Genomic DNA, 20,178 nt, shown 5'->3' with positions numbered 1-20,178 from the left:
GCAGAGGTTGCTGTCTCTCCTTAACGCCTTCAGGACAAACGCATCAGCATCCTGGTGTGCGTGTCCCCCAAGTGCCAGGCTCCCCACAGGCTGAACTGGTTGAGGGTGGTGGGAGACTGGGCAGGTGAAGCTTTTGGGATAGATCTGCAGTGGGGCAGGGATGGGGTGAACAGCTATCTGTGCCCTGGGGCTGTTCATAGGTACATGTTCCTGCTAGGCCTCTGTGCTCTGATGCCCTGTAACGGGTCCCAGTAGGATCCATTTGGTGCTGACAGTGTGCTTGAGTGCTTGTATGGTAGTGAGAGGATTGCAGCCATGGGGAGCCTGCACTGCATCTGGAGTGGGACTGTTCTACTGAAATGAGCAGTGAGGGATTCCTTTTTGACTCCTTCCTGATATCTCCAACCTCTTTGCAGACCAGTGAGACCAGCACCAAGAAGAAGAAGAAGAAAAAACAAAAGGAGGTAGAAGAGAGCTCGGAGTAAGCAACTGGATCTGTCCAAAGCAGGAAAACCTCCTTAGCAGGGAGGGAGGAGTCTGAGGCCTTGACAAAAAGAGGACTGGCTGCGTGGCGGAGGGGCCAGCAAGTTCCAGGTCCCTTTTCTGTTGTGTATACGTGTGAGCGGGTGTGTTTGCCCAGGATATGCCCTGCTCAGGTACCTCTCCTCATCCTGTTTTAAGGGTTGCCAGAGGAGCGGGATGTCTTGCTGCCCTTGCACTGGATTGCTCTCTAAAGCTGAGCACCATGATGCCAATAGAAGTGGTATCTTCAGGGAAGCTGTAGCTTCTGGCTCTTAACTTGGTGTCTCTGATTTCATTTTGAGAGGGAGGAATAATGTTTCTCCCTCCTCTTGTCCTGCCTCTTTCTTCCTTTTCCTCCAAGGTTGGAGCTCTTACCTGACAGTCATAGAATGTTGGTGTCTGGAGGACTGGCTTTGTCATGGCCCATCTGAATGAATGACAGTCAAATCGGTTATTGGAAGGGCTCTTTGTTTTGACCTGGCCATATGCTTGTTTCAGCCCTTGCCTAGATGAAATCAAATAGTCCATCCTGAGATTCCTCAGTGCTTTTTTTAACTCTTTATCATAAAAGGATTAGAACATGGAATTCCTGCTTTTTGCTTCATAGTGCGGGGACCTACATGTTAGTTGTTGGCTGATCCCCAGGCCCGGTGCCCCAGGGACCTTGTCACTGTGTACCTCTGGCTGCAATTTGCTCTCCTCTACCCAGTTATTGGAATGGGACCACAACACTTTCAGTTGACTTCCAGGGCTTTGATAGCCTATATGCTCTGGAAGGCTGGAAACGGATGCTGCTGGGGGGCTGAAGTGAAGTGTCCAGTATGCTGTGCTAAAGGGCTGTTGGGACTGGAGTCTTCTTGAGGAAAAGCTTGGCCAGAAGCACCTCTGCAAGGAGGCATGGGCTGTGGGCCTTGAGTGGTTTCTTGTCCTGATTTCATTTGCTGGGTGGCTTGCTGGGGGTGGGAGGTCTCTTTCCTCTCCCAGGGGTAATGCTGAGCCAGACTTTAGACCCGTTTAATGGGATCCTTCCACGTGGGAAGGATCCACTCTGCTTTGTTCTGAGCTTCATCCCTGCAGAGATTCTGTAACGCTTGTCTTAGCCTCATGCATTGCTTTTAACCATCTGACTTTTCTCCCCTCCAACGCTAGAGATACACGCAGGCAGTGGGGCCAGCAGCTCGTGGCTGCCCGAACCTGAGCAGAAAGAAAAAAATCCATTTTTATTTACTCTTTTTTACATAAAAATAAAAGCCCTATTTTTGAATGGGTGACTTCCTTCCTCATCTGCCTCCTGTAAGAGATCAGTGCTCTGTTCCTGGGGAGGGGAGGCAGCTTAATGCGTGTGCATGCTGCAGCAGGGCAGGTAAACGGCTGCCCCTTCTGCCCAGCCTTTGTGCTGCTCTGCTGGAGAAGCTGCTGGTGCAGAGAAGGGGTCATGCTGATGTGGACCACGACCAGAGGGGGCCTTTGTTGCTGGTCAGGACTTCACATATGCCATGGGGCCACCCTCCACTTGGGTAAAACCCACATGTGAAGACATATGCCTGGAAGCTGGGTGTTCCCTTTCCTCCTTTGCCTGTGCTGGAGAGGTCTCGGTTGCTGGAGGGACTTTTTGGTGCTGGCCTGCCCAACCTTGTGTGTTAGGGGCAGAGAGGTGAGAACAGACTTCCAGGAAGTGCTCAGAGGAAGAGGTACACCACCAGTCATGGCAACGTCTCAGCACACGTTTATTGCTGCTCATTGTTTCCCTGCAGTGGATCAGAACAAAGGTCCCTATTGCACATCGATTGTGTTTTTGGCATCCTTTAAGAATTGCACAAGACTTCTGAACCCTTTCCCTTAGCTGACTGCTGAACACACAAATGAGAGAGGTCACCTAAATGATGGCTATGGTTTGCCCAGGAGCCAGGGTGATGCTTCCCAGACATGGTCACGGTGGGGTTTGTGCTTCACTGCACTCCTGCAGGACATTTTGCAGGGATGGCTTTTATGCTCACATATACAGTGTGCAAGTACACCCTAGACTGGAGAAAGCATGCCTGGATGATTTTTGTAGGGATGCTGTTTCTATTGCATGCAACTGCTGCTTGGGGCTAGATTTACCCATTGAACTTGTCTGTCCCTCTGGGGTTTGGTCCATGGGACTTCCTTGGCTGCTGCTGAGGCGGTAACAATCCAAGCTGCACAGTGAGAGCTGAAATACACTGAGCTTTTACAGCTGCACAGGGGGAATCGCACGATTCAACCTTAGAACATGTGCTGAGGCCTGCCTGGGGGTGGCATGCTCCATGCCACCAGCATCAAATCCATGCTCTCCTTTTCCTGCTCTTTCCTATGTGTGACGAGGAACCCTTAATGTAGGAGCATTGGTATGGTCTGTGTGAAGCCTCCTAAGCTGTGGGTTTCCTTGAAGCCTTGCAGCCTCCAGCCAGGCTGTTGAGGTGTTTGTGGTACAGTGTGCTCTCATGGTGGGGGACATCTGCCTGCAAAGCCTCTGCTCTTTCACTTCCCTTGGGACTGATGCAGAGGTCATCTGGGTGCTCCAGCAGGACTGAGCTTTCCCCTGCCCAGTGAGGTGGGAGCTGTGCTCTGAGCTAATGGGGTGCTCTGGGCTTGGCTGTAGCCACTTAATTTACCACTGCATTGTGGTACCCAGGGAGGCAGCTGTCCCCTGGGCATTCCCTGTCCTGTGTTCCCTGGGGAGAGGGGATCCAGAGATCCTGTTTTGTGTGTCACCCAATTGAGACCATGTCCGTGGAGCAGCAGAGGAAGGGAGTTGTGCTGGGCTGTGTGTGGATCAGGGAAAGCTGAGAAGGTTTCTCCCCATGGCTGCAGGATGACTGATGGGAAGTGGCTGGGGTCGGATGCCCTCTTAGTAGACCCAGGAGACAGGCACCCACTGTGGGGAGTTGCAGGCCTGCTCAAAGGCTTCCTGCAGCAGCTGGAGGCTTTCTTCCACGCCGTTGTTGACCAGCGAGAGGTCGAAGTAGTGTGCGTATCGGCTCCGGATGCTCTCCGAATCCTTCCGGAGCTGCTGCAAAGCCTCTGTCTGCAAGAAACGGGACAGTGGATCAGGAGGCTGGGGAGGGAGGAGGGGAATTTCACAGCCTGCCCCAGCAGCCAAACTCCCTCCAACTACCACCAAAACAGCTCAAGTGGTTGCTAAGCATCAGAGCATCTGTGCAGTCTGACAAGACAGGAGCTGGTGCATTCTCTGGGAGTTTTGCTGGACTTCTATGCCACGCTGAGAGCACCAGGTTATGTGCTGGAGTGATGACAGAGCTGTCTGGTATTGATCTTTGAAATGCTTTGTGATAGCTCCCTAGGAGGAGAAGGTTTATCGAGCAGCAGGCTGCCCATTACTACGCTATGCAGTGTAGCCAGCTTGAGACCTGAGGCTGGTTTCAAGGTAGGATCCCTGCAGGATGGTCTGTCCCCACTGGCTCTTGACCTGGGCAGCACCGGCTAGCAGGCTGCTTTTGGCTGGGATGGATTTTGTCGTAGTAGAAGCAAAGCTGCCTGCCTCCTTCAGCCAGCGTGGCTGTTCTGCACAGCGCCGCAGCTAGCAGGAGCATCCCAGCAGCATGTCTCTGTGTGCCCCTCAATAGCAAAGTCCAGACCCATTTCCACTTATGTCACCAACAGAGCTTGAAATGTAAGCAGTTCCCTGCTTCTGTGCCTGGGGATGGGCAAAGAGCTTGGGGTGTAGTTCTTGCTGAGCTCTGCTGTGTGCTGCCCAGCAGCTCGCGGGGTGGGCAATAACCAGTGTGCCTGGCCCATATGAGCTCTGCCAGCTCACGTTTGGCTCTGTTGCATCCCTCCTGGTAAGCAGCTACCTGAGCTGCAGCAGCAGCTATATATAGTGCCTGCACCAGCGGGGCTGGCCCTGCCCACTGCGGCAGAGCCAGCTCCTCTGCCTGGAGGCAGCCGTGGGGTGGGATGCAGCAGGCTGCCCACTGCCCTTCCTGGCCTGGCATTTGCCCCCCCCAGCCTTCTGCAACTGGCTTTGCAGCCCTCTGAGTTCACCGTGCTGCTAAATGCCTGTGGGATGCATAAGCACTTGCCCTGCAAACTGTTACTTTAACCTTTATGGACCCCAAATTAGCAAGCTGGTGGTCCTGTCTGGATGTAGAATCACAGCATGGTTTGTGTTGGAAGGGACCTTAAAGCTCATTCAGCTCCAAGCCCCTGCCACGGACAGGGACACCTTCCACTAGAGCAGGTTGCTCCAAGCCCCTGTGTCCAACCTGGCCTTGAACACTGCCAGGGATGGGGCAGCCACAGCTTCTCTGGGCACCCTGTGCCAGCGCCTCAGCACCCTCACAGGGAAGAGCTTCTGCCTGAGAGCTCATCTCAATCTGCCCTCTTTCATCTTCAGTCCATTTCCCTGTGTCCTGGGGGAAAGTCCCTGGACACAAGACAAGGAGGAGCGCTGCTCTGTGGGTTTCCCTGTTCTTCCATCACTTCCCATTTCCCTGCAGAGGTTAGACCTTGTGGGAGCTGGTCCTGTGTCTTGGCAGAGCAGGCAGCACTGCTCCCTCCATCCCTGCATTAGGGGATTCCTGGGCAATGGCAGCGTGTGGCTGCTAGCCTTGTGGTGCTGCATGAGTTAACTGCAGCATTAGTGCTGCTTTCATCCCAGTTTTGGAGAGATGAGCAGCTTAATGAGGCAAAGAATGAAAGGAGCTGCTGTATGTGTGTTCCATTTGCATAGCCAATGGCAGGATAAATGTTCCTGCTCTGCAGCAATGCTGCAGCTGGAGATGGCCCTGGGAGCTGGGCTGGACACCCCACTACATGTTAGGGGCTAATTATACTGCAAGCATAAGGGTTGATGGGGGTGTCAATCTGGGAGGGAGTCTACAGCCACAGGAATCCTCAGTTCCTGTTTCTCAGGTCTGCTCTACTGGACCACAAGGATCAATGCAGCAGAAGAAGCTGATATGGAGCAGAAGGCAAGTCCTGGACTGCTGCAGGGGGGTCCTTGCCCCCTTCCCTGAGCAGAACTCAGGCTCAGTGCCCTGCCACTCACCTGCTCTGCCTTGTCTGTTGGGGCAATGAACACTATGAATGGGGAGAGCTCGGCCGTGCGGACGATCTTCAGGGTCTGTGGAGAGAAGGGTGCAGTTACCAGAGGGTTTCCATGGGGAGGATATAAGAGCATCCCCAGCCTGCTCTGAGCTGGGAACTGGACACAGCTGCCACTGTGCAAAGCAGCACTCACACACTTGGTGCTGGAGGGGGGAAAGGGACCTTGTCATAGCCAGATGTGTGCTGCGACAGGGAATATCCTCACTGCACCCATATGTGCTTGTTCCTTTGTGAAGGGTGGGTGGGCAAGGGGAGGGCAGGGACAGTGACAGCCAGCACACAGGGACTTCAGTTGGTGGCCACCCCATCCCCTGCTCCCTACCTGGGGCTCAATGTCCAAAATAGCGACTTTGTCCTGCTGGTGGATCTTGTGCACTGTTTCAAACTTGGTGCCAAACATGTTTCCCTGGTAGCTTCCAAACTCCAGGAACTCGTTGGCTGAGATGTCCCGGGTCATCTCCTCGGTGGACACAAAGTAGTAGTCCTTTCCATCCACCTCATTCTTCTTCTGGGGCCGTGTGGTGTCTGCGCAGAGAGGGACATGGTGAGTGCTGGTGCCCAGAAGGAACAGGGAACAGAGCAGAGCAGGAAGCCTCTGCTCTGGATAACCTGAGCATCCCACCTTCCCTTGTTGAGCATGAGGCTAGCGCACGGAGGCCCTCAAGACTTGGCTGTACTAATCCCCGTTCCTGCTTGGGACAATTACGGAACCCAGCAAGCCCAATGAGAGCTGTTAGGATGTGAAGAGTGAGGTGTCTGCAATGCAGGCGGTAGCAACCCTGCAGCCATTGGCAGGCTCAGCCCATGGGACAGCAGACAGGGTGGCCTCCAACATCAGGGTCTTGGTGGCAAGGAATATCTCCCTGTGTCCCATCTGCTGTCAGAAGGCCCTGGCTCGAGGAGGTCACAGGAAACGTGTCCTGTGCCTCTGACCTGGGTACTTACAAGGGGGTGGGTACATGAACTTGTCCGGGTTGTTGCTGAGCAGAGCGTTCTTGATGTGGCTACGGCCCACGCCGCTGGCCCCTGCAGACAAGGAGGGATGGAAGCTGGAGATGGGCTCGGGGAAGCCTGAGGAACAGTGCAGAGCTCCGGCAGCCTTGCCCAGGACCTGCTGTCTGAGCTGGTCTGTGGTGTATTCCAGCCCTGGAAGTGGCACTCCCTGCCCTGGGCACACTCACCTATAGCCCCAGCTGGAGAATGGACTGGTGCCCACTGGGCTGCATGGGCTGCCCATGGCCGCAGTGCTCAGCACCCACAGTGCTCAGCACCCACAGTGTTTGAGTGCTTGCCCCAAAGGCAGCTGGGCAGACCAGAGCTGCTTTCAATCAGAATCACCCATAAAGACACTCGGGAGCTGGAAACTCCTGAATTAACCCAAGCCCAGCAGCTCAGCGCAGATGCCAGAGCATGCGCAATGCCACGGGGAGGTCAGCCCGCTTGCTGCCTGCTCCAGGAAGGAGAAACGCTCCCCAGAGCTTACGAAGGGCCAGACTGCCCCAGCCCTGTACGGTCCCCTCCCAGGATCCCACAGCACACAGGACCTACCGATGAGCACCAGAGTCTTCCTCTTGAAGGCAGGCAGCCTCACCACCTCCTCATAGGAAACCACATCCAGCTGGTCAAAAACTGGAGCAGAGGAGAAACAAGACAGCGGTTAGAGCTGGTTTGGCTGCAGCAGCAGGGCTATGTGTGTGTCAGACCGAAGGCAGGTCCTTGGGCAAGTGGAGGGAGCATCAGGATTGGGCTGGGAGCTCATCCCTGCGTGGGGAATAGGGCAGGTTGTGGAGGGCTATGGGGAGCTGGACCAGCAGCCACCAGAGGAGAAGCCAGGGCAGCTCTCAGTCAGTAAATCAGCTCAGGACAGCAGGAGCTGGGAGCTGCATGGGGAGGCAGCAGGGAGCTTGCTGCTGGGGGAGCTTTATTTATTTCAGTGATTTATGGCCTTGTTTGCTCCTGGTCGGAGCTGCAGGCCAGGCTGGCAGCCAGCACATCCTCAGGCACCCGCCTGGCACGAGGCGCGCTTAGCACAGGGTGTTCGCAGGGTCCCTGCCCCACTGGGGACACAGCAGTTGTGGGGAGCAGTTCAGGCTGCTCCCTAATTGCAGCCAGCAGCCCATGGGTTGGAGGCTCAGGAGCCCAGCCTCCCAAGGAGCATAGTGCCAAGAGCCATAGTGGTTGTCATTGCACAGAGCACAGGAGCTCGGTGCCTGGGCTGTTTGGTCTGACTTCCATGGACGCATCTGTCCCAGAGGCAGTGGTGATGGCCAGCAGTGGGGATGGAGCCCACTGCCCCGCTCACACTCACTTGAGCTGTGCTTGGCCAGGTATTTATCTTTGCACTTCTTCTTCTTCCCAAAGGGGCTACAGCTCGGGGATTCGCTCTGACTGGACTGGGTGACGCTTGCCACGCGCCTGCCGAGAGAGGAGAACACCACCATAGCCCAGCCATCACCCCAGGCCCTGGGGGAGCAGTGGGATTGTCCCTCAGGCATGCAAGGGTGGCTGCTGGGACAGGTAAAGGCTCACCCTGTGGCAGACGAAGGAGACATCTGCCTCCTTTTCCCAGCTCTGACACTGGTGTTACCCAACGCAGCCACGCTCCTGATAGCACATGGTCACTGTTCCCACCTCCGCTCCCAGATCCAGACCAACCCCAGGCACCTACCATTCCTGCAGCTCTGGAGAAGGGATGAGTCCTGCCGACTCCGTGCAGGAGCCCTCCACCCGGCCCTGCCACCAGTTGCTGTCGTCCTTGTTAATGATTTGAATCACATCACCGGTCTGAAACTTCAGCCCCGCTTCCTTGCAGGGGATCAGGTTGTCTTTCTTGGGGTCATAGTCAAACTGCGCCCTCATGAACATCTGCCGAAGAGAGAGCAGGCTGGCATCAGCACGGGCACGCAGGGTGGCTGATCCCAGCCCCTGCTGCTTTGCACACCCCATGAGGCCAGGTAGGGAGAAGGGAGATGCACAAAGCCTTGGGGGAAGCTCATGAGCACAGAGCTGCAGTGAGACATTGCTGGGAAGAGGGAGGAGGGAAGAAGGAAGGAGGATGGCATCTCGGCCCTGCTGGGATCCAGGAACACAACTGCAACCTCTAGCATGCTCCACAGCTCAAGCTTGGACCCTGACATCTAGCCCCTCACTACACTGCTGCACAGTGCTAGTGAGCTGAACCAGCCAGAGGGGAGACAACACAGGGTCTGCAATGGGGTGAGCAGAGAGAAGCCATCAAAACAGTGTCCCCTGCAATCCCATGTCCTGGGGACTGCAGGGACAGCCACATCTCAATCCCCAGCTGCTGCGCCCTGGCCTCTCCCCAGCACTGTGCACCCCACTGCATGGCACAGGGCCCTCACAGAGCCCAGGCTGTGATGTCCTGTCCATCCCTGCCTAGGTCTGTCCTGGCCTCTTCAACATCAGCTGCTCTCACATTATGTTCCTCGCAGCTGCAATGGGAAATGAGCTGCTGCTGCTCCCAGGCCACTGTGCCACCATCCTGGGGCTGGGCAGGCCCCAGGCACCAGGAAAGCATGGGAAAAATGGCCCTTCCTGGTCCCCTCCCTCTTTGGGAGGGAGTCTACAGTGCCTGCTGCCACCAGGGCAGATGATGCTGCTACCTCCCATGGCCTCAAGCCCTCCTTGGGCTCTCACAGCCCCTGCAAGGTCAGGAAAGGAATGGCATACAGCGTTCTGCAAATGGAGCTTGTTCTCCAGGAAGGCCGTTCAGGAAGAACAGACTTGTCAGGGAGCAGCAGGATGGATGAGAGTCACTATCCCTGGGAGGAGGGCAGACCACGCGTGTGCACCTGGTGTCTTCTGCACTGCCGCTTGCTCTCGGTGCCTGGGTGAACGGTTTCTCACCTGAAACGCTGCTGCAGCAGCAACGTGTCCCTGACCCGGGAACCCTGTCAAGTTATTTATCCCAGAAATGCAGCCGGTAGCAAAGGGGCAAAGGGATTCCTGTGGGGTGATGCCTATGTCCTGCGCTCAGGTGAGACAGGCAGGGCCTGGAAAGTCATCCTCACTGAGTAGGGTAAACCATGCTGTCCTTGTTCCACAGGAAAACCATGTCCCACAGTGGGTCCTCCTTCAGCAGTGCTGCTGGAGGCACAGCGCCAGCAGGACATGAATAATGGCTCCCTTTCAGTGCCAGAAAGGCAGAGCATACGGATCAAGCTGTGACATGAGAGCTCACAATGGGAGACAATAAGAGTGGAATCTCCTTTCAGGATAAGGACTGATGCTTGCTTTGAAAGCACTCTGGCACCAGGACGCTGGCCACCAACACATACACACGAGGGATACAGAGCAAGCACTGCCTGGAGCCCTCTGCTCCCACAAGCCCCTGTACCTCAAGGCCGACACAGGTCACTTTTGGAAAGACCTTCCCTTACACCTATTAGGAGTCAGCATCAGACAGCTCCAGGCATCACCCACAGACTGCAAAGGGCCAGCTCCAAATGCCAGCTATTTGCCTGCCTGCTGCCTGTTCCCTCTCTGGGGCTAGAAGCAGGTACCAGCATGAGAAGCCCTGGTCTTTAAAGCCAAAAGGCTGCTGTTTGTGCCTTGGAACAGACTGGAGGTGACCTCAAGAGCCCACAGTGGTCAGTGCATTAGGATCCTCCAAGCAGCCCTGCCGCAAGGGACACTCAGGGGCCTCGAAGCGGCTGATTACGGGGCTGCAGGGCAAGCCAGGTGAGGGGGGTTTGTGATGCTGGGATCTGCACTGTCCTCCCTGCCAGGCCCTGGAATGAAGGTCATCACAGGGATCCAGTGAAAGAGAGCAACACTCTCAGCAGTGGACTGCAACAAGCAGAGACGCGGGCAGCCCATGAGCTGACAGCACCACGGCCCTCGGCACAGCAAGAGGAAGGACAACTGCTGCTGGAAGAAGGAGTTTGTCCCCTGTGCCCTTCCCTGAGCCCGTGGCCAGTGTTGGGTGAGTCAGCAGCTGTGTTCTTTACCTCAGAGGTAGCTTTTCCCCTGGCACTGCGCTGGCTGGGTCAGGCCAGGGAGGGCAGACAGACGGCAGGACAGGCATGGGGCTGTTTGATAAACAAACATGTGCAAGGCTGGGTGAGCTGGAATGGGGACAGCGTGTGCTGAGCAAGCCACGGAGGCAGCTTTCACTTGTCACCATGTTCACACGTCACTGCTCTGCGTAAGGAAAGAGGGTGCCATGGGCTCCCCCAGCTCATCCCAGCCCCAACCCTCTGTCTCTGAGCTCCTCTCCCACTCGTCCCTGTCCATGATGTGGTACCTGCACTGGAGTCGGCTCCTGCACCCAGAGACCGGACAGCATCCTGCATTCCAGCCACCACATACTGAACCTTTGGCATAGGAGTCAGCCCTCCCCTACCCTGAGCATCCTGAGCCGCAGCAGGACTCCAAAGGCAGAGCCAGGCAGTGTCACCGTGTCGCAGCACATCACCCCCACCCCAGCAGAGGCAGCACAAGGAGCTGCCTTCCTCTTCCCCAGCGCTTCCGTCCTCCCACTCCCGTCCTCCCACTCGCTGCTCACAAGCGTGCTGGTGGCATCCGGACCCGCGCCACCCTCCCTGCACTGATGCACTGAGCGTCAGGGACGGTGCGGAGCAGCCAGAGCCCCGGAGGAGCTGCCTGCGGCCCTGCCAGCGGGATGTGGCTCTAACGGCTGCGGCTCTGAAGGTGGCAGGAAACTCTCTGACGCTTCCTGGTGTGCACAAGACGCTGCTTTATCATCACCAAACACTGCACGCATGTACCGCTGCGGCTCAGGAGCCCACAGTCCTACATACACATTGGGTAAATACATCCACATGTTTTGCAGCAATCTAAGCACAGGATAGGTCCCTTCATCCTCACCGGCAGTCATCCCCATGGCTCAGCACAGCTCTCTGCCCAGCACTGGTCCCCTGTGGTTTGCTCTGGTCCCGCCCCAGCCCCACAGCCATGTCCCATGTCCCAGCACAGTGGGGTCTGGAGGCTGCACTTACCTGGAGAGCAGGCAGGCGGCTTTGCTGGTTGGGAATGACTTTTATTGAGACCATGCCCTTGGTTTCTTTCTAGTGAAGAAGGAAGGGGAGAAAGAAGAGTTGGAGGAGGTGGTGCCTGGAGGCAGCTGGCCTCTCGCTCCTTCCCTCCTGGTGACATTAGAGGCACAGCACTCCCTTGCCTGCCACAAGCCAGATGCACTGTTGCTCCACAAGAAGACCTACATGGTCCTGTGGGTATAACCACATTCAGAGGCTTGGAGGAGCCTCCTGGGCCAATCATCCTCAGGAGGCACAGACAAGCTCCTTGTTGGAGCAGGGATGTCCCACCAGGCAGGAGAGGACCATGGCTCAAAGCTGTCTCCAGCAAGGGCCTATCAGGGTCACCATGACCTCAACAGCAAGAAAATAGCACTAAGAAGACCCAGAGGAGAGCCTCAGGTCTGCAAGAGCAGCCAGCCCCACACACATCAGCACATGTCAGGGACCCAGCCAACAGCCTTCACTGCTGCTCTCAGGGCCAGAAACAAGCAGCAAGCACAGACCACCCAGGCTGTATAGAGAGCTGGTGCTTGGCTGTATCACAGCACGTTGGTACAGCCACACCACACTGCAGCAGGCAGCTGTGTGCTGGCTCTAGTATATAGCAGGGGGTGAATGCTGAACCAGCATGCACATCTGCAGGCCAAAGAGGGTCTTTCCTAGGGAACAGCCCTGCCAGACACAGATACCTACCAGCATCTTCTGCAGCTGGTCAACCGAGTGGTTGCTCACACTCTGCCCATTGATTTCTATGATTTCATCACCCACGTGAAGGGAGCCTGCCAGCAATAGGAGAAACATCAAAGCACAGGATTGGACAGGAGCCACTCATCAAACCCAACACAGCTCCACCAGCCTCCAACCCCCTGGGCAAGCTGTGGCCAGGACACTGCCGTGTTTGCCTGGAGCCCATGGAGCCACACATGTCACCTAAGCACATGGGACTAAAGCCTCTCCACCCAATACACAGTCTTCATCTAGCTTGAAGGTCACCAGGTTGCTTTCCACTGTGTGTCTTTCAGTGCTTTACACTGATCAAAATACCTGTTTCAGCCCCATGTACCCCACCTGCAGCCAAGTGACAGCCTCCGTAACAGCAGCAGTCTGTGTGTGTTTTCAGTTTATACACCCAGCCAGATTACAGCCTCAGATATGCTGCTATAAAATCAAGCTCCAATAGCATTACTGGAATGACTCCTGTGTTATTTTGGCAGGGGTAAGCTCAGACTTCCCACTTGGATCCAAGGCTGGAAAAGGGACCTCTTCTTCTAAGCACAGAACACCTCATTTCCATGTCCCTTGGCAAGACCCAGAACCAGAAAATAGCACCTATTTATGTCTTTTGGCACCTTCATGTGGTCTGCAAAGCCAATCCACGGCAAGCCTGTCCCACCTGTGCACTTTAGGAGTGGGAAGAGCTTCCCATGCAGTCTCTGGGGTATGACCCATCTCTTGTTACAGTGACCTCATCACGAGATGGAGACAGACGGTCTCTGGCTGCTTTTTGGGAGAGCCCTTCCCCCTATCCTTTATCTCTCCCTAAAGCCTCCAGTGCATTAACATGCCGACCATGCAGCCAGACCAGCGAGCCCCGAGCTCCTGACATATCCCTGCTGGAGGAACGGACACAGATGTCCTCACCACAGGGGAAAGCCAGCAGTGCTGGGGGGCCACCCTATCTCTGCAGATGTGCATGCCACACACTGCCTCTACGAGGGCCTCGTTACCTTGTCTGTGAATCATGCCCCCGTGGAAGATCCTGGCCACCATGCAACTCTGCTTGTCGTTGAGCTTCAGCGTGATTCCCTGGAAGACAGGAAAATCCATGACTGCTTGCTGGAGGGGAATTGCTCCCGCGCTCTCAGCAAAGTCCTCTCCAGGCCCATGTCTATGGTGGGCTTAGGGAAGCCCCTGCAGCTCCTCTTGGCACAAGCATCACCACCCTTTGATGGGACTTGCTCCCACATTGGACTTGCAGGATCCAGCACCTTCATCCCCTGGCTAAGGGCTCCAGTGATCTCCTGCTTCCCCTGAGGCCAGCCTGTAGGCACGGCTCTACCTGCCCCTCCGCCCGCCCCGGGCGCCACCAGGCTTTGGGATTGGGATCTTGCCAGCTCTCACCATGGGCTCTTCCATGACCTTTTCGAACTGGACAAGGCGTATCTTGCGCATCTCGCGGCCGTTGCTGTGGGAAGGGCTGCCCCCGGTCACTGAGCCGTTGGTATAAATGTCCTCAGTGATGGCGTTCGGGGACTGAGTGACGGTCTGTCGGGGCAAAACAAACACTGGGGTTTAGGGGCTGGGGGTGCCGGCTCCCTGCTGTGGGGCTGAGCTACTCCATCACGTTAGGGGTGCAAGTGGGACACAGGGGAGCAGAGACCCATGGGCTAAAGGACAGGACAGGAAGAGCAAGAGAAGAAAACGAGTTCAGGCTGGATGTAAGGAAGAAGTTCTTTACTGTAAGGGTGCTGAGGCACTGGAATGGGTTGCCCAAAGAAGTGGTAAATGCTCCATCCCTGGCGGTGTTCAAGGCCAGGTTGGACATAACCTTGAGTGACATGGTCTAGTGTGAGGTGTCCCTGCCCATGGCAGGGGGTTGGAACTGGATGATCTTGAGGTCCTTTCCAACCCAAACCATTCTATGACTCTGTGATTCTGCAAAAGAGCTTCACCCTTGAAGATACAGGTGTGGGGTTGATCTGCAGTTTTCCAGCCTGGGAAACACAGGAGGTAAGAAAACTTTGGATAAGCTACAGGTACCAGAAGCCAAGAGTCCACAGCTGATTGTCTTCTGCGTCAGTAAGTCCCAAGCAAGTGCAGCAGCACTTGGCCCACAGCTGGCTTGCCACAGAGCATAAAGCCCAGGACAGCTTTACCAAGTGAACGAAGCAGTTTGTGACACCCTTGAGACCAGGGCCAAGCTCTGCTCTTGCTCAGCTCGCAAGTTCAACCTCTCCTCATCTACATCAGTGGGAACCCGACACAGTGCAGAGCCATGAGTGCATCCAGGCACTGAAGGTAATGTGCTCCCAAGCAACCCAGAAACTTCCTGTCTCCCTCCCCAGCTCCTAGCAACAGACCAGCACTGGGAAACCAAGCAGGGGCTTTCAGCCATGGGAAACCCTCTGTTCTTGTCCAGTCTGTAGCGTGCTCCCAGCAGTGCCCAGGTTGGGAACCACAGCCAGCAAACCTGTGGGGACACCAGCAAGGTCCTGCACCAGCACCGCGGCCACACCGTGCCCAGCCAGGCACAACCAACACTTCTCCTCGATGCACACCGCCCTGCCAGCACCCAGCTGAGCGCCAGGCCCCTGGGCTCCAAGCCAGCGGCTGGGAAGAGGTGTCCTGACCCTCTGCCCCGGCTTGCTCTCACCCACTGCAGGCACCCAGCGCAGAGCCACAGGCTGCAGCCCCGCTGCTGCCAAGGGGTGAGGTGCAGCGAGGCCGTGGGGAGGTTCACATGGGTGCAACTGGGGTGGAAAGCATTGGCTGGTGGGGTGCAGGCACGGCACTGAACCACAACAGAATCGGCTTGGGTAGGGATGTGCCAGAGCACTGTCAAGCTGAGACCAGCCCTGTGCAGTGGTGGAAAGCAGGGAGGGAGCCGAGGGCAGGGGCAGCAGAGCCAGCACTAGTCAGGACAGAGGCATTGGTAGAGAGGGATGGACCATGGGCACTGCTGTAGTCTTGACCTTAAGCACTGGTGGCTCTGGGCTAGGACAGAAAGGATGGAGGGAGTCTTGTGCCCACACTGCAGCAACAGGGAAGATGTGGGATTTATTTTTAAGCCAACTACTTATAAAAGAGCCAACCAATCTCCTCCTCGGAGGAAAAAAGGCGACCACGTGGGCTCCAGCTGCCAATGGCTTAAACATGGAGGAGGAGGAGGCTGAATCCTAGCCCAGATGGCCTGGGCAAGGACTCGCAGCCCCCAAGCCTGTCTTGCCAACCCCAGCAGGGCACGCTGCTACCATACCATGTTCAGGGCAGAGGGACAGATCCAGCAGTGCGGTGCCCAGAGCCAGCTCTCTGCTGAGCCAGCTACTGGGAGAAGGAAGAGGAGGATGAGGAACTTCTCCAGCCTTGCCCGAGGCCAAAGTGCCCGTGAGGTGGTTTGAGTCAGCATAGATCACACTTATTTGGTCAGACCCCAGCAAAGTGTTTCCCCATGCAACCCCTGGCTTCAAACCTCCAGGCTCAGCAGAGCCCAGTGACCCAGGTCCCAGGCGCAGGGTTGGGAGTCACTGTCCCCACCATCGCTGCCAGCGGAGCCTCCCAGCCCTCACCTTTGCTTTTTGCTGAGAGCTGGAGAAAACACCCAGCCCTCGACGCTGACGCAGCACTATTGCCACGCTGGTGACTCCCGGAGAGCGAGCCTTGTCACCAGGGACCGGCTGCTGTGCCACCAGTCACTTAATGGCAGCTCTGGACACAGCAGGGTCCTCCACCAACCCCCAAACAGAGCCATGCTGGGACAGGGTGGGCTTTTCCTGACCACGCTGGGCAGCCGCTGGATGGCGATGGGAAAACGCCTGGTGTGCAAGGAAGGACCAGGAGATTCCAGCCCCGGTGTTCGGCATCCAGCAGCCACAGGACACGCATGTGGCTCTCATGTGAGCCAGCTGTGCCTATCACCCACCCTGCACTCTTCCAGCAGCCACAATGCTCTTGCCTGGCTTGGCCCAGCATAGCCTGTGACCTCAAGAGCCTTTCAATTCATGCTGGCAGCCAGCCATACCCAGCTACTTACGTTCTGCTCTGCAGGAAACAGCTGTGAGTGCTGCTAAGAGCCGGCTCTGCGGCCACCAGCCACTGCCGGCTCGGAGCTGGCCACCGCTGGGGCCAGCCTGGGGGCAGACGTGGGGCAAGGAGATTGTGGGGCTGAGCTGTGTAATAGCACCCAGGGGAGCTGCTCAGCCATACGGGTGCCTTGCAGCTGGCTGCTGAGGGTACAAATCCTCACAAGCAGTGGTGACAACGCAACCAGCTCCAAAGAGGTGAACCCCAGCTCCCTGCCTCTCTTTTCCTCAAGACCCTGGATTTCAGCTCCCTGGGCAGCGAATTCCTCAGGAGGGAATTCAATCAGTGTGGAGCAATCCTTGGCGAGGACCTTGGTGTCCTGTCCCCAGCGGGGTCACTCATGTGCCAGGGTTGCTCCGGCTGTTGTGCTGGCTCAGCTGGGCTGCGCGCCATGGGCACATCAAACATTAACCAGCAGCTTGTTTGCAGGAGGCTGGAGCAAGCAGCACCGCGGTGCAAAGGGCACGTTTGGTTCCTGGGCTCTCCTTGCTGCTCGAACCAAGAGGTTTCAATACTGGGTGGTTTTGGAAGAGCAGGGCGCCCTGGGGAGCATGTGGTCAGATGCTGCTGGCTTCGCCAAGCAGGCCCCCAAAGTACAGCAGCTGGGATACAGGAGGGAATCCTGGAGCTGGGATCCCCTGGGCTTACCGTCTCGGCTGGCAGGGAGACACGCTCTGCTGCCCACAGCAAGCCACAGAATCCCAGCTCCCCCCAGGAATCATTATCCCTCACATCATAATTACCATGGGTGCGTGCAGGGAGGCTGGTGGCTGTTTGGTGGGGACATGTCCTGGCCCAGCAATCTCTCCTCCCACCCTCTAGAGCTCCAACCTCACCCCCCCCCCCAGCCAGCAGATGTGTGCATCACAGTCTCAGCACAGCTTAAGCAATGCAGCAATGTGTAAAAAGAGCAAACTAGCAAAACAAAACCCCAGCCTTGACTCCGGGAGCTGGTTTTGAGCTGCTCCAGCAGGCTGAGAAGCAACAGGACATTTAGAAGTAATTTAACCCTGCTGGGGGCTACTGCCTTCTCAGGTCTGCCAGCACAAGAAGCAACCTCACCCAAGACCCCTTCCAGCAACAAACAAACCAGAAAGGCATTTAAACCGAACAGGATTACATTGTTAACACCGGGAAAAGGCCCAGCAACACCAACAGGTTGCAGAGGGAAGGGGAACAGAAAGGGGTACAAGCGGTTGTGGAGGTTAGAAGATGCCACCAGCTCTGCACGCCCTCAAACTGACTCTGTATCATGGAGTTCTGCGATGGAGAAGGGCCAGGTTTTCATGGGAGCACAGTCAGGTTTGCTGAGGTTCCATTTTCCCACCAGGAAAGGCTGATGCAGCCTCCAGGTGTGTTTATGAAACCGGTCACCTCCAAAGGAGAGCCAGTAAAGCCACAGCACTGACAGCAGAAACCCAAGGAGCTGCCCGGCCGCTCCATCCCCACCTTCCACAACAAGCCCTGCAAAACCACTTCTCTCCAGAAGCCGCTATAGACTAGAACATGGCAACATGAAATGAAAATGCATTTGGGATGGAAAGGCTGGAGCCAGTCCTCCACACTTCATTTTGGTCAAGGCCAGAAGCTGTGCTCAGCTTTCAACCACTAGTTTTGCCCACAGTCATTTCAGGATCTGATTCCTCGGGAATGCGGCCTCAGTTTGCTTTGGAGCTGGTGCCAGGTGGATGTCAGGAACCACTGCCCACCGGGATACGCAGTGTCCCCTCTGCACCCACAGGCTCAGGTCTACCCAGAAGCACCCTCTTTTTCTTTACCAGCCTCCCAAAGGTCACATTTGCTGCCCATTTTACAGCTGATCGATTGAGTCACAGGCGATAACGAAACGTGCCCAAGGGCACCCTGAGAGCGAGCTGCATAGCTGGGAATGAAGCCCACACCTTTTTGGTACATCAGTGTTTGCCAGTTGGGAGATAAGGAAAAGATATGGGCTCACGGGAAGAGGGCAAGTGGCTCCCTCCACTTTGGCTTGTTTTCTAGCAGTAATATGGCTTCCACACACCAAAGGCTTGTGTGCCAAGGGAGGAACACAAGAAATGGGGAAGAGAAACCTCCCGGCTGCTCTGTTTGACTCCAGCCAAATAGCAGCCAGAGCCAGTTCCCCTCCCCAGAGCTGCTGCTGGGTGATATCCCCCCTTTCCCACAGAGGGGCCCACAGCATCCATGGATCAGCACCATCTCTGTATGCCCATGACAAGCACGAGTGCCTGGCAAGCTCAGAACATGTAAGCCCAGTTGGGTACCAGCTCTGCAGAGCTCCTCTTAAAAGACCCAAGGCAGATCCCAGTTCACCATCTCTCTCTTTATCCCTACTAGAATAAACATATTGTAGCAGCAGGGAGCTGTAGGCCAGCTCCTACATTGGTATTGGCCACTGGTGATTTATCCCTGCTCTGCCTGCAGTCAGGCAGGCCCTCTGCTTGGATCGTGCAGGCAGAGGGATGGGAGAGCTCCTCTCAGCAGCTGCCTGATCCAGCCACTTGGCTTTAAAACCTTTTTATCTTTCTTTTTTCTCTTTGTAAGCAGTCTGCCAAGGTTGAGCCATAAAAAGTGCACAAACCACTGGTGTGCGATACATCAGACAAGCCTCTTTTGGATGCCCTAGTGTCCAACAGGATGGGCCAAGGACAGTGCTTCAGGACAATTTCCTCCCTGCTCTCTGAGGCTTCCCACAGCTGCAATGAACCCTCAGTCCAGGCACATTATGCCATGGCTCTATCAAGGACTCCTGTTCAGAGCTGAAAATCTCTGCTGGGACAAAAGCACCGGCTGTTTAGCACTGGGAACTGCTGACCTTCTGGTTGTACCCAAGCTACCCCAGATGGCAACGGCTGGGGAAGGAACCCTCCAAGCAGAACCCATGGCTCCTTCCCTGGAAGTGGGGTGCCAGCCAGCCCATTCTCTGTGCCAGAGTCAGTGTGTGAGGGGCTGGCTGCATCCTCCTCCTCTGGGGCTAAGACCATGATCACCAGCACCCCTCTATCCCATGCTGCAGACCTGGATGTTGCTCAAGCTGAATCAGCTCATGTGACAGGCAGTTCCAGATCAGACCAGCTACAACTTTGCAGCAAAACAAGCACAAGCTCCTCCGTGGCAGGATGCTGAAGCCTTCCTCCCCTGCTCCCTTCAGCTCCTTCTTCCCTGCCCGGCTACGCTGGCTGACCATTCCCCCAGGGTACCCTCAGCAAACAGCCCTGCTCCTGAGGTGCTGGGGACCAGCAGGGCCACATGCAAGGCACATACATGGATGTCCGTTTCCTGCCTGCCATCGGGTCTCTGCCTTAGGGGCCCTGCTTCCCTCGTCTGTACGGGAAGGACGGGATGGAGAGGCCCCCAGGGCACAGGGTGCTGCGCTAAGGGCCAGCAGGAGACAAGGGGAACATAGGAAGGGCCACCCTGGGGCTCTCTGACCGGCCCCGGCAGGAAAGGGGCCAGAGGGATGGAGGGGTCGGAGTCGCGCTCTCTCGGAGGCGCCGCTGCTGTTGCGGCTCGGGGCTGCCTCCGGCCGCCGCTCACCTCGGGCTTGGCCCGGTTCTGCAGGAGGTGCTCCAGGTAGAGGTCGGACAGCGCGGTCCGCATGCTGCCGGCGCTGGCGCTGCGCCCCGACTTGAGGGTCATCCCGCCGCTGCTCCGCCGCCGCTGCCGCTGCCGCTCCGCCACCGCCGCCAGCAGCTGCAGCCGGTTCCGCTGGCTCCAGCAAAGCGGCCCGGCCACGGCCCCACCG

At 56.5% G+C, this 20,178-nt stretch overlaps 2 protein-coding genes across 6 annotated transcripts in view; one reads left to right on the top strand and one right to left on the bottom strand.

The window, feature by feature from the left end:
- DKC1 (dyskerin pseudouridine synthase 1) overlaps positions 1-10,206 on the top strand; it is a 20,673-nt gene extending 10,467 nt beyond the window's left edge. For 2 of the 4 annotated variants that reach the window (XM_080624760.1, XM_080624761.1), the window contains one exon: positions 417-1,771. In XM_080624760.1, the coding sequence (XP_080480886.1) occupies positions 417-485 (69 nt within the window). In that variant the 3' untranslated portion in view covers positions 486-1,771. Of the gene's footprint in view, positions 1-416; positions 1,772-5,418; positions 5,471-7,974; positions 8,131-9,679 lie in introns of those variants that run through there. The other 2 variants (XR_013957548.1, XR_013957549.1) reach the window with 2 other exon arrangements.
- On the bottom strand, positions 2,884-20,178 carry MPP1 (MAGUK p55 scaffold protein 1). 2 transcript variants are annotated; one of them, XM_080624762.1, is made up of 12 exons: positions 19,971-20,178; positions 13,755-13,898; positions 13,361-13,439; positions 12,327-12,412; positions 11,595-11,663; positions 8,282-8,478; positions 7,922-8,028; positions 7,162-7,242; positions 6,559-6,639; positions 5,936-6,138; positions 5,555-5,629; positions 2,884-3,571 (listed from the first exon to the last, which is right to left on the bottom strand). In XM_080624762.1, the coding sequence occupies exons 1-12, from the start codon at positions 20,070-20,072 to the stop codon at positions 3,395-3,397; spliced, it is 1,401 nt and encodes a 466-aa protein (XP_080480888.1). In that variant the 5' UTR covers positions 20,073-20,178; the 3' UTR covers positions 2,884-3,394. The 2 variants fall into 2 exon arrangements, with proteins under 2 accessions (XP_080480888.1, XP_080480889.1); XM_080624763.1 differs by having other exon boundaries at positions 8,282-8,418.

This window comes from Psittacula echo (assembly GCF_963264785.1).
Source record: "Psittacula echo genome assembly, chromosome: 8".
Taxonomy (NCBI): Eukaryota; Metazoa; Chordata; class Aves; order Psittaciformes; family Psittacidae; genus Psittacula; species Psittacula echo.
This window is presented reverse-complemented; position numbering and strand designations above follow the sequence as displayed.